Source organism: Hevea brasiliensis, chromosome 5 (assembly GCF_030052815.1).
Source record: "Hevea brasiliensis isolate MT/VB/25A 57/8 chromosome 5, ASM3005281v1, whole genome shotgun sequence".
Classification (NCBI taxonomy): Eukaryota; Viridiplantae; Streptophyta; class Magnoliopsida; order Malpighiales; family Euphorbiaceae; genus Hevea; species Hevea brasiliensis.
The window spans coordinates 4,852,604-4,866,883 of NC_079497.1; the positions used below are offsets into that span (position 1 = coordinate 4,852,604).

The 14,280-nt window shown below is 30.5% G+C and overlaps 2 protein-coding genes across 2 annotated transcripts; both read left to right on the forward strand.

Annotated features, from left to right (window-relative positions):
• The first annotated feature begins 2,178 nt into the window (after nucleotides 1–2,178).
• Nucleotides 2,179–3,196, forward strand: LOC110670498 (germin-like protein subfamily 1 member 13). Its single transcript, XM_021832568.2, has 2 exons — nucleotides 2,179–2,328; nucleotides 2,487–3,196. The coding sequence occupies exons 1-2, from the start codon at nucleotides 2,208–2,210 to the stop codon at nucleotides 3,029–3,031; spliced, it is 666 nt and encodes a 221-aa protein (XP_021688260.2). The 5' UTR covers nucleotides 2,179–2,207; the 3' UTR covers nucleotides 3,032–3,196.
• A 4,934-nt stretch (nucleotides 3,197–8,130) lies between these two features.
• LOC131180046 (putative germin-like protein 2-3) lies at nucleotides 8,131–8,702 on the forward strand. Its single transcript, XM_058147634.1, has 2 exons — nucleotides 8,131–8,136; nucleotides 8,337–8,702. Exons 1-2 carry the CDS (start codon nucleotides 8,131–8,133, stop codon nucleotides 8,700–8,702), a joined length of 372 nt encoding a protein of 123 aa, XP_058003617.1.
• The last annotated feature ends 5,578 nt before the right edge of the window (nucleotides 8,703–14,280 follow it).

Genomic DNA, 14,280 nt, shown 5'->3' on the forward strand with positions numbered 1-14,280 from the left:
GGTTCAAATAACACTTCTAAACTCAATCCATATCTCATCATCATTATATGGCCCCTCCTGGGCTCTCCAAACCAAGCAATAATCACAACATCAGACAACTCAATTATAAGACTTCAAAACTAATATTTTTCAAAAACTATCCAAACTAACTTTAAAAATTCTATAAACACCTTGTGTCCTTAACAATATTATAAGGCTATTGCAATAGGAATCGTAATTTTCTTATCATTCACGAATATTTTATAAATTTTATTCTAACCCAGTACAAGGCAAAAATTGAGTAATGTAGAGTTCGAGTTTACCTATGCCAAATCTGACAACTGGAACACGTCCAGAACGTCTGAAAATGGTGGGGTAGCCTATAATCTTGACCCGGTTCTGAAATAGTTCCAGCAGCTTATCTGCTCGGCCCGAAATTGCAGATCCGGGTGACGATCGAATTTTCACGAAATGAAAGTACATACGCGAAGTCCACAATAACAGGGTTAGAATAATATATATATATATATATATATATATATATATATATATATATATATATATATATATATATATATATATATATAATAACTATTTGAAAATTAAGAATGTTACATATCTGATGGATTTATCTATATATTATAAACACCAATACCTATATTTTAGCACATTTAATTCTAATAATTTAGGATTCGATGCATACATGATATTTTAATAAAAAATTATATTTATTACGTTTGAGAAATAATATACGTATATATTATTTTATATTTAAATATAACATATGTATAATTATTTAAATATAAAAATATTAACTATTTAAATATAAAATTTTAAAAGTAATGAATTTAACTCGTTTGATCTTAAAAATAGAAGGATTAAATTATTAGTTTTGTCAAAATGTCAATAACTAAATTGTTTCAATTGAAATTTGGGTTAACAGTATATTAACAGTAGGGACTGTTTTCTTGATGGATTAAAAATAGAACTAACTTGTTTGATTTTAAAAATATGAAAACTAAATTGTATATTTCACCAAATATCAAAGAAGAAATTATAGATTATTTTAAAAAAATATTAATTTTTGAATATTACCACTACACTCCTGCAAACTTTTAAAATCTCAGGGACTCGATGCCCGCTGTTGGTAGGTTTCCTAGTTATCTGAAGATAAAAGTGCAATTTGAAGGCCATAGCTTTCAAAATGAAAACCAACATAGAAAGGCAACAAAAACCAATTCAAATCCTGGAAATATGGTTTTGATTATTCGAGGGACATCACTTTAAGTAATTTATTTTTGATTGACTTTCAAAGTCCTTGCCATTCGACTCATGTGCTTGATTATAATCCGAGGATAACTATCACAATTAATTAATACTTAATTACTTTGAATCATCCAATCCAATTAATCAAATCTACGATAACATATGAAATTTTCTTCTTAATTAATTCAAGGACCCTTAATCCAAATATGTTTCTATTGTCACATAAGCTACAACGATTTATTTTTTTTGTGCCAAAAGTGCGTGTGTGTGTGTGTGTGTGTGTGTGTATATATTATGTTTCACTAATAACTTATTCACTAATAAGTTAAATTTTTTGTGCCAAAATTAAATTACTTTACTTTAATCGAGTGGTTGTATAATATATTATAAATTTTTTTAACCAAGGTTTTATAGTTTGAATTTTAATTGCCCATTTTATTAATTAATTTTTCACACATAGTAATTAAGGATAATGTGGACAAGTTTGAGCCTTTAAATATGAAAATAGGCAGTTCAAAAAAGAAAAAAAAATATATATGTATTTATCTTATAATGGAAAAAGTTGTACAAATCCTTATACCCTCTCTCTCCCTTGAAGCAAAAACAGAGGGATGAAAGAAGAAAATTAATTAACTCTAGGAGGTGAAAATGAATAACTTCATCACAACTCACAGAAGCTTGAAAGAGTTGAATCAGTCCAAGTTGATATTGGAAATTAATTCAAAAGGAGGGACGATTTAATGATTAAATGTATGCATATACAATTGTCGAAGAATTGGTAATTGGTGAAATAAAAAAAAAAAATAAAAAAATAAAAAGAAAAGGTAAACATTAACGACTACCGGGCAACCTTTGACATTAGAGAATTGTGAGAAACATTCATCTATAAATACTCATCTATTCATGCAAGATTTTTCACATCTTCCCCTTAACGACTAAAGGCTAAAGAAAGTAGTCATACAATGAAGAGCTTTCATTTCCTTGTCTTATTGTCTCTGGCATTGGCTTTCTCTTTTGCCTCTGCCTTTGATCCTAGCCCTCTCCAGGACTTCTGTGTTGCCATACCTGAACCTAAGAATGCTGGTATATATAAGCTTGCTTTCAGTTTTTCGGCTTTCTTTCATGTTTCTGTCATAGCATTATCCTATAAAGATCAGTATTTCCTGTATAGAAATCTTTTTCTCATTTTGTTATATGCATGTTCAATGGTTACTGACAATAACTTTGATATATTAATGCAGTGTTTGTCAATGGGAAGTTCTGCAAGAACCCAAACCTTACTGTAGCTGAAGATTTCTTTTTTCCGGGACTCAATGTTCCTGGAAATACAGGAAATCGAGTTGGATCCAATGTCACCCTCGTGAATGTTGATAAACTATTTGGACTTAATACTCTTGGTATTTCTCTGGCTCGGTTAGACTTTGCACCCAATGGTGGCTTAAATCCTCCTCACACCCATCCTCGTGCCACAGAGATCCTTGTAGTCGTGGAAGGCACCCTTTATGTTGGCTTTGTGACATCCAACCCTAATCGCCTTTTCACTAAAGTCTTATACCCAGGAGATGTTTTTGTATTTCCAATTGGTCTCATTCACTTCCAGTTTAATATTGCAAAGACCAATGCAGTTGCCTTTGCTGGTCTAAGCAGCCAAAACCCAGGTGTCATCACGATAGCAAATGCAATCTTCGGCCCTAATCCACCCATTAATCCTGATGTTCTCGCTAAGGCCTTCCAATTGGACAACGATGAAGTGGTAAAACTTCAGAAACTGTTTGCGAATGCATAAAACAACCATTTAAATTCAGTGCTGCTCGCTGTTTAAGAATGAAGTTTAGTTTTGTTTGATGCAGCGTCTCCAATAATTGAGCAAGCGTATCCTAATCAAATAAAATGATGTAATTTCTTGGTGTGCCTATTCTAATTAAATAAAGAGATGTGTTCTTGTTGTGCCTTTCCTATATGTATATATATATGTTGATTTATTTTGGTTACAGTATTGCATTTTTATTCATATACTTCTCTAAGGGAAGGGGATCTGAAATCAACACAAATAATGCATTATCATTGCACAAATTATTATTTTAACTGTTATTAACAAAAATATAATTACACTTGTTTGCTTCACTGATTCACTAGTCTTGCGGATTGGTCAGTCCCATGAGATAACGCTGTGTTCAACATCAAGTAGTTGTTGTTGTTTTTTGGTTTAACATAACATAAAGTTTTAGATAGATGCTCAAAGTTGTTGGAATATGCTCTTAATTAGTTAGAATTCAATGTTTAATTAATACCACTAATATATGAAACGTAATTCGATGACTTGACTTCCCAAAATATACAAATATTTTTTGGATAAATATTGTAATGTTTAATGATGTATCCATTATTCGGCACTCGATGACTCCTCAACCACCCACATGTAACATGTTCCTTGCCAAATGAAACAAGATTCTGTATAAAAATGTATAATTTAACTGAGATTGCTTGAAGCAGATAACCAACCCAAACCACTTCTTGTAAAATGTATAAAAAGTTGCATTTTTAAATAACATTGTTTTCCGTTTTACACCTACTATTATATACAGACAAATTAATTGGTTTTTCCCTTCTTTTTTATTTAATGAAACTTATGCTTATAAAAAAATAAAAAAATAAAAAAAAAATCAGCTAAACCCAAAGCAAGCCTTTCACAAAATTCCCAACCTAGGATTTGGAATTCTAGAAGTGTTTGTTCTCCGTTTAGCTTTAGAACTAATGGAATAAGGTCATTCGTTCCCTATCTCCGCGGTCCATGAGAACTACTCAACTCGTCTTGGATTGGATCATAGCTAGCTTGAAGAAGATGGCCAACCAAAACCACTCCTTGAAAAATTATTATTTTTCGTTGTTGTATATGTGCATACCTAATATTAACACCATATCATTATTAGAGATTAAAAAATGATTTAGCAGCCATCAAACTTATAATTATGCAACCAAAATTTTACATTGTCTTCTAGTTCTGTTGCAAGAATTTATCAAAAAAACACAGAAGTTCTGTTGCAAGACTAGATATTAATTGAGTTGTTACTTAAAATTTTAAAGTTGTTTATTTCAAGTATAGCAATTAAAATTCCGAGTAAACAATTTAGACATGGTTTATCCAGACCTTCATCTATAAATAGAAATGTGATAATGCTTGATTTCTCACACCAAAATTAAAGCTATAGCAAGCTAGAGACAGTTTGATCAAATGAAGAATGTTCATTTTGTGATGCCCCTTACCCGTCTACTATATAGCCGAGCAAGAAATACCACATTCGGTGCCGGAGAACCCTATCTTGTTTTATCATATCTATTGTAAACTTTTGATGTCATTTAAAACATGTATTATATGTGTAGAATTTTTTTTTTTTTTATATCTTATTTCTGTGAAGACCCGGACAGAGCCTCTCTTATTTTATTAGCATCTGGTGAGTTCCGCTAATCACCTGTTAACATGTCCATATTCATTTCACACATTTCCATATCATATTCTCGTGTATCATATCATTTACAAGTATTTATGAGATCTAAAAATGAAGTATCATCCATTGCATTCATATAGAAATTCATAGATAATAAATTACAAGTTTTCATTTCAATCTCAAAGTTTAATTACAAGTCCAAAATGAAATACATCATGACTAGACATAATGAACCAAAATACTAGTCTATACATGGGCCCTACCAAAATACAAAAGATCGATGAGGTGACTTTGGACAGTGGCAAATCTGGTCGGAACTCTGTCCGAACACTACTGTGGCGACTGCTGCTATGATGGCTGCTGATCTCCAGTACCTACGCGATGGAAAACCAACGCGTTAAGCATAACGCTTAGTGGTGTATAATTTATAATAACAATAATTTAACAATTGAAATAATAATTGCAATTCGTAATTCTGGGTCTTTTACATTTTTTTTTATTATACTTTGGAAACAATTAACATTATCGGGATCTTTTATGATTACTTGTTGTATTTTAAGTCTCAATTAATTTTTATCAGTGCCCAAGAAACCTATAACAAATTATAAAAGCTGGATGCAAGGGTCTATACTGGTTAGATAGCCATATGTCTATCCAGTATATATCTGTCAGGCACGAGGCCAGCTGTCGGGCACGAGACCCACTGTCAGGCTTGTAAAGCCAGAAATAAAGTAGGCACAATGGCCAGTAAGTAGGCATATAGCCTGTAGAACAATCATACCAGACATATTTTGTTAGTTCATGATTTTCTCGGTATGCAGTACTGCTATCTGTAGTCTCTAATTGCTATACCAATATATCCAAACTAAATAAATAATTCTAGGTATACTATGGGCAATTAAATATTTTTAATTATTTTAGCACTATTCACTGTTGCTATTTTCTGGTACTGTTCATTGGTACCATTAATTTCATATTAATAGGACATTAGTCCCAATTTACATATTCATATTATTTTTAATATTTAATTATCCTTATGAGTATTTTAATTATCATATATAGCATTTTTCTCATAAACTTTTCTTTATATTCATGTTGATGTGTTATCTTTATCTAGGAATTTGACTAGGTTAGGATGTCTATTTGGTCACACTTCCTTCATAACAAATGCTCCTCTATGTTTAAACTTGCATTTCAGTTTTTGAATCACTAAATTTGGGGTTATAGAACTCAAGTTATGGTCAAAATACCATAACTGGTCCCTTTGCCTCTAAGCTGTCCAGAGTTTACAATTCGTGGTCAATAAACTTTAACCAGTCATTTGATCATTTTATGGTCATTTTTAGACTTAGGTCCCTTCACAAGATATGTTCCTCTATGTCTTAGGGACTCCCAGGTACAATTTTATAATTTTTCAAGCTTGGTATAGTAAGTTATAGTCAATGTATTAACCTGGACTCTCAATCTTATAAAGGCAATAACCAAATTTCAGGGCAGTATGTTTGACCCACTTTTTAGGGTCTTTACACTTAAAATTTGGCAAAGGTGTCTAAATCAATATTGTAGCCCTAAGTATCATGTTTCCAGATCATATTGGCACATCTCAAATGGAATTTCCTAGTGGGAGTTATGGCCAAATGAACACAAGGGTATCAAATGGCATTCTGGCTTCAACTTAACATTTTCCAGATTTCAATTCCTAACTTTGGCTAATATTTTCCCTAGGATGCAATGGTTTCAAGAGCTTGGTCAAAACATAAAAATTGTTGTGCTATGTCTTATAAAACTTTTGGCACTAGTTTCACTCAATTTTCAGCTTTGGAGTCCAAGTTATGACATTTTTGCCAAAACTTGTCAAGCATACCAAAGGAACAGTATTTTGGACAATTTCTGGGTTGGCAATTTTAGTGACTCAAATTGTGCTAACAATTTGATTTGGTTAAAAGGCAAAACTGAGTTAAGTGGTCTTCATGAAAAGTGTAGCCCTATGTCTAAGCTTTCCATTGATGTAAATTTTAGGTTATTTGGACCAGTATAGAGAGAGTTATGACCGTACTGTTCATTTGGTCATTTTCTGGGTTTGGTGCAGGGTAATCCGGATTTGGGCAGTATTTAGATCAAGTTTTGGACAGAATTTGGGCATGGTTTCTTCATGAAAAATGGGCTATGTTGAGTCTAATTTCACCTCCAATTGGCTTCATACCAATTGGAGTCACACATTTTGAGTTATGGGTCAATAAACCCACTGGACTCATTGAGTCTAAACCTACAGAAAATTGAATACTCTCAATATCTCAATTCCTCCAACTTCCTTACTTCAATTTGTATGCAATACACTTCCATAAGCAACAATCTCAACTCAATAGGTCAATTTTAACATTTTACACAAAGTCCTCAACATTTACACAAACCTAGTTTTCAAAGTTTCAAATTTTCACAAACACTACACAATTAAACACCCAAACATTTCAACTCATCACATATTCTTATGGAACCATTTTTCATCACTTAAAAGCAACAAACTTCAAGTTCCATGGCTGCCAAAAATTCAAGAATTCTTTCCTCAAGATTTTCTTTTTGTTTTAATGATATTTATGCTTGGCTAAACATGCTTTTCATGTTTAATAAAGAGAAGAAGAGGGATTAGTGTACTGACCTTACTTGAGCTTCCCTACTTCAATTTTCTTGCTTACAATGGGTGTCTATAGCTTCCTTAGGGTGTGGGGAGTATTTTTTGTGAAGTGGGCTATGGGTTTTGGTGTGTGAAAGCTTGGGAAATCAAGCTTGGAAACTTGATAACAATGGAGGAAATGGGGAGACAATGGTGCTAGCCATGTAGAGGAAGAGAGAGAGAAAGAGTGGAGAAGAAGATGGAGTTGGTGGCTTTTGTCTTCTAATGGGTATATATATATATATATATTCTATTGTGTACTTTAAATTTTAAAATTTCTATAAGCTTTCTTTTTTTTTCTTTTCTTTTCTTTTCTCTTCTCATTTTCCAAATTCAAATTCATAAATTTAATTTATGTTAATTATTTTATTTTCCAATTTTAATTTGACATTTAGGTCAAAATTCACCTCTAGGGGTGAAATGATCAAAATGCCCTTCATGGTGCTCATCGGGTTATTTTTATTATTTTATACCAATTAATAAATTTTCTAAATTTTATTTTATTTTCTCAAAATTTTTCCTATATTTTTTTAATATTTATTTCATTAATTTATGCCTCCTCACTATAGTTTAAGTGTAGTTTCAAACATCCTGACTGTCCGAACAGACATTAGTCGTCGGAACAGTAAAATGTACGGACTACCTACGGTGAGGGCGTTACACATTTCCTTCTAGCCTTCGCACTCCTGGCTTTGGCCTTCTCATATGCCTCTGCCTATGACCCCAGCCCTATCCAAGACTTCTGTGTGGCAATAGATAACCCCTTCAATGCTGGTTTATGTAATCTTGCTTCAGTTTTTCTGCTTTCGTTCAAGTTTCTATCATAATTTTGTCCTACACATGCATACATTTTTTTTTTCGGGACTCAATATTTACTAGAAATATAGGGAATCAAGTTGGATCAAATGTAACCCTCTCAAACATTGAGCACATACCAGGAGTTAACATTCTTGGTATCTCCCTTGCTCATATAGAATGGTGGCTTAAATCCTCCCCACATTCATCCTCATGCCACAGAAATCCTTTTAGTCCTTGAGGGCACCCTTTCCATTGGCTTTGTCACATCCAACCCCAATCGCCTTATCAGTGAAGTCCTAAACCCAGTAGATGTTTTTGTGTTCCCAATTGGCCTGATTCACTTTCAGTTCAATATTGCAAAGACCAATGGAGTTGCCATTGCTAGTTTAAACAGCCAAAATCCTGGAGTTATCACTATAGCAAATGCCACCTTTGGATCTTATAATCCATCTATTAATCCTGATATTCTGGCTAAGGCCTTCCAGCTGGATAAGAAAGTTGTCAATAATCTTCAGGTGAAGTTTGATGGTATCAACAAGTAGGGAGACATGGCAAAAAAAAAGAAAAAGAAAAAAGGAAGAACAGTAACCTTAATTGTTTGATAACGTTGTTCAATAGTCCTTGTTGTAATGCCATGAGTAGAATAAACAAAAGAATGGTTTCCTATTACGCGCTGTTGTCTATGTTTATTTTGGATGCAATATGAAATATTGGAATTTTGTCAAATAAGCTTTCCGGCTATTTTTCAGCAGGTCAGTGGACCAAAATTTCAATATCTATTGAAAGTTGCTTGACAATTAAATTATCGATTCTGATTATGCAGAGAAATAGACCAAGCGTAATTTCACTTTAAAAGTTAATTCAACTCTTATATTTAATATAAATTTCCTATCCTAAATTAAAATAGGATAATATAGTGTTCACTTCCAAACATAAACATCTAAAACATAAAATTTGCAAACATGAATATCTATGAGGCTTTAATACCATATAAAAAAAATATCAGTCTTAACTTCACTCTAAAAATTAACTAAAGAGAATGAAATTTATCAATTCTTAAATTTTGTTTACAAATTTCTGGCTGAGGTAACATTATCCCATAGTTATGGGCCTCACCCAGAAATTTTCTAAAATAAAATCTAAATACACTTGTGCTTTGGCCCATATAAGATATGAATGATAAATCGAAATATGATTCAATCAAAATGATGTTTAAAAATGAGGTAATCCAAATATGATAGTTAAAAGTGTAAAAAAAAAAAAAAAAAAAAAAAAAGAACAACTTACTTCACTCTTGAAATGGATTCATCACTATCACATTTTAATTGGAATCAATTAATTAATTAGTTGTTAATTAGTCTGACTCATCCAATCCAGTTAATCAAATACATGATAACATATCAACTTCTCTTTTCAAATTAATTTGTCCAAATCATATATTACACCATCATCAAGCTAAGGCCAATAAATATTATCATTTCTTTTGATACTTCTTGCGCCATAAGATAAATGGTCGATTATTAGTTCAATAATAATTTTTTTAATTCTTGCGTTATTATGTTATCTAATTTAATTTTTTTTATATAGTTTATATTTATTTTTTACTTGTATGTCCGTGAAGTTAGTATAATACATTGATATTGTGATTTTTTTAAATAATAGAATTTATATTATTCTAAAATTATATAATAATCAAAATCATAATTATATAATATTCTTCTTAAAAAAATATGATTAAATTATAATATTCATATATTTATTTTAAAAAAATTATTATTTTTTGAATTGATAAAAAATTTTTATAAATTGATATTTTATGTTATAAAAAACCAAAAAACAATGTTAGATATATTTCACAATGTTGGGTTTATGGAAGCATGCACATCTGCATTGTGGTAATGTAATTAATACCGAGGAAAAGTGGCATCAAAGAATCATTATCCTAGCTTAGGATATCCATCACAACTGCCATGAATTTTGCCATTGTTTAATAGTAATTAATCACATTAATTTGGCTAAAATAGCTAAATTTTCATAGGTTTTTATGACATTAATTTTAGTAGTATATTGATTATGAGTTTTTTTTTTATAAGCAAGAATTTTTTTTTTTATTGATATGGAAAAATCAAAAGGAAGGGGGGGAGCCCAGAGACTCACTATTCTCTATTTTTCTCAATAAAATTCTTGCTAAAAAGATATTTATAAGCCATGTCTATGTGTAAGTTTTTTTTTTTTGGAATTCTTATTTCTGGTTTGGTATTTTATTAATAGAAAAAATTTTTGTATTGACCCGATTTATCATATAAATTTAAAATACAAACATATGAAATCTACATATTTAATAAGTGGATCTCATTTAGATTAATAGACATCACAACTATTAATTCCACAAAGAAATATGGGCTTGTAACTTTTATATTATTTTTTTTTTTTAAAAGTGAAACACTAGAAACAAATAAGAAAACAAAATAAAATACAAATACTTGGCAGCCCTACTCTTACGAGACCCAACAAAAATTACACAGAATGCTTAATAATAAAATAAAAAAATCAGATAAATTAAATATTAGAGAAAATACAATCAGCCAATGAAGGATCTCTTGATTTTGAAAATCTCAGTTATGAATAATTAGCATTGAATTAGGGGTTCATTATTGTCTTATAAACGCAAGAGTACCTAATCATTCTTGTAATATAAAGCAATGAGTGAGTGAGTCCAATAAAAGTTTTGTTAAAATTGTCAGCTGATCAAGGATTCCATCCATTTCAGGAATCCAACCGTTCCTTGTTAGAAAAGAAAAGAAAAAAAAAAGGAAATTTGAGAGAGTGCTAATTAATAATGGCATTATTCATTTAATAGATTGCAATATTAGAAAATAATGCATCCTCTCATGTATTTTTTTATATTTTTTAAGTGAACCTATATATTTATGAGTACACAAATTAACTTTTCAAAAAGTAATGTGTAAAAATTAAGATATTATTTTTTATTTACTTCTATAATTTTTAAAATAAAGACTTATTTGAGATTGAGGTTGGAACATAGAAAAACTGCTTTATGAAAAAGGCGTTTCTTCATATGTTATGAAAAGAAAACGGTTTATTAGAAGATACTGTTTAGTTATTTTGAAGTTTTTATAAATAAAATATATTAAATTTAATTTTCAATTAATTTTTAATGTTCTTCGATTAATATTTTTAAAGAGGTTTTTTTTTTTCCCTCAATTACAGTTTTAGCTGTAATGCCAAATAAATTCTAAGTAATCCCTACTCTCTGGTACATATATGTTTTGTGGTAATGGACTTTAAAAAACTAATAATAAAATAAAATAAGAGAAAGCTTGAATAGATAAAGCTGAAGATAGAAAGTATAGTTAGGTGAAGGCCATCACTATAAATCGAAATGAAAACCATTATATGGAAAGACTACAAAAATCAACAAATCGTGGAAATTTGGTGTTAATTTTTGGAGGGACGTCACTTTAAGTATTTAATTTCCATCAACTTTCAAAGTTCTTGCCAGTAAAATATATCACACTTTAGGTGTAACTAATTAATAGTTAATTAGTCTTATTACAATCCAATTATGAATTAACCAAATCCACCATAGCATGAACTTTTCTTTTGCTTAAATTACAAATAAATTTCTGAAATATTGTATTACACACAAATCAAACCTTAATTTTTTTAAGTAATAATTTAATCTTTAAATTTAAATTTGGTCAATAAATTTAATAATTTAGTAAAATATATTATTTATTGTGAATTATTTTTTAAATAATTATTTAAACATTGATTTTAGTACATAGATTATTTGGTTAATAAAATAAAATTTGAGATTAAAAAATAGTTAACGATTAATTTAAATAATAAAAATTAATTTGTTAATAAAATTTAAATAAAAATTTAAATATTAAATTTTTATTTAAAAATAAGTCACACACTAATTTATAAATTTTATTATGTCTCAAAAACTTATTCGTAAATATCATTTTCTTTGCAATCTAACGACCCTTGATCCACTTCTTTCCATTTACTAAATAAGGAAGAAGATTGGAGATTCGAATTTGGGCTTTGCATTACAAGAGAGGAAGAGAGGGATCACACAGTGTTATTAAACTTTTTATTTAAATGCCCTTAACAATATTTAAATACGTAACTTCTTACAGCCATCAATTGTTGATGCATACATTTTGCATAGTCATTTAGGTCTAATTTTATAACCATTTTTATTTGATTATTAGTTATTTTTAGCTAATTTCATTAGTTAATTAGTTAGTTTTTCATAGTTGTCAATTTTGCATTAATTTGTAATTTTTACTTTGTTTTGTAGGAAAAATGGTGTTTTTGAAGGACCGAAGAGAATTTTGCCATTGAGGAGTGTCTTCTACAGCCAAAGATGTCAAAAACAAGTTTTCAAGCTGAAATATGCATTGACCAAACTGTGCATAACTTGCCGCATAAGCTATGCAGATCTGCATAAGGAGAAAAATCATCGTTCAGAACCACCGAAATGTGCATAAGGAGATCGCATAGCTTATGCACATTCACGCCTCCTTATGCACTTTCACGGAATTGTGCATAACCTATGCACCAAGTCATGCGATTCGCATAAGTGACCCGAAACAATGAAATCGCATAAGGGACTGCATGACTTATGCAGTCCACTTATGCAGTCCCATAAAGAGTTCATTAATGAGCTGGCAGAAGATTTCCTCAGATAATTCCTCCTAGAACATACCATTTTAGGGCTCCATGTCAGAAAATACTATAAATAGTCCCATTTTCCCATTTTAATGGGGGAGAAACAAAAGGAGCAGAAAAGAAAAGGAGAAGAAAGGCAGAATTTGAGGAGACACTTTCACCTTCCACACCATTTTCAATCAAGATTTGCATATTTCTTTCTTTCCTTATATTTTTCTACATTTCTTGTGTTTAATTTCTTATTCCTTAGCTTAGATTAAAGCTTTATTTCCATTTAAACTCAATATATCTTGTAAGCATTATGGATAGTGAGTAGTTTACCTTTGATTCTGGAGTAAGGGTTGTAATATTTGAGATATTTTGTGGATTTTGATTGGGTAATCCATATTTTGTGGTCTTAATGAGTTTTATTCATTTCTTGTGTGCTTAATGACATGCTTAGTGTAGGATCCCATTAAGTAATGTTCTTAATCCATAGTTGAAGCACCGAAAGGAGAAGGCCTTGTGATAGATAATCAAGAAATTGGACTTAATTAACTTAGACCTAGAAATAGGCTAAGGATTAAGAGGATTCACAGATTAATTAAAGAACTTAATGGGTCTTAATTAACTCTAAGTCCACGAAAGTAGGATTAGATTGATTAAGGCACTCTTTGTCTCACTCGAAAGGGAATTCAAAGGATTTAAGAATTAATCTCCTTAAAACCCATAAGTTTCATAAAATTGGATAACCGATCTAAAATCCCAAAATAGCTCGGATATGAAATCCCAAACTCCGGAATCGCCTTTTTACCATTGTTAATTTCTAATCGAATTTAATCACTTGCCATTTTGAATATTGCCATATTTGAACTTGCTTATTTCAATTTGATGCGATTTTAGTTTAATTAATACATTGTTGAATAGAATATTAATTTTGCACATTTAGATTTCATACTCTATTACCCATCAATTCATTAATTTAATTTCAAAAATACTTCGATTTAGTCAACTTTTATATCAAAAATTCAATCATTAACTCAACTCCTCGTGGGAACGATATCTTTATCAGACATTTGTACGACCCGTGCACTTGCGGTTGGGCCACATCAAGTTTTTGGCGCCGTTGCCGGGGAGTTGTTTGTTTAAGATTGAATTCTTGATTATTTTAGTTGTTTATAGTCTTATCTTTGTTATCTTTTCATTTTGTGTTTGTTTGTTCTTTTTCAGGTACTTTTAATCTTTTATGAGAAGAGCTAGAAGCACAAGTGACACATCCTTACTGTTTAATCCTGAAATTGAGAAATTTTGTAAAGCCAACAAGAAAGAAACCAGAAGAAGGAAAGAAGCTTTGAGAGAAACTGAATTAGAAGCAGACATGGCTGATGAAAGAATTAGAATTGGTGGTAATGCTAGAAATGATCGAAACAATAAAAA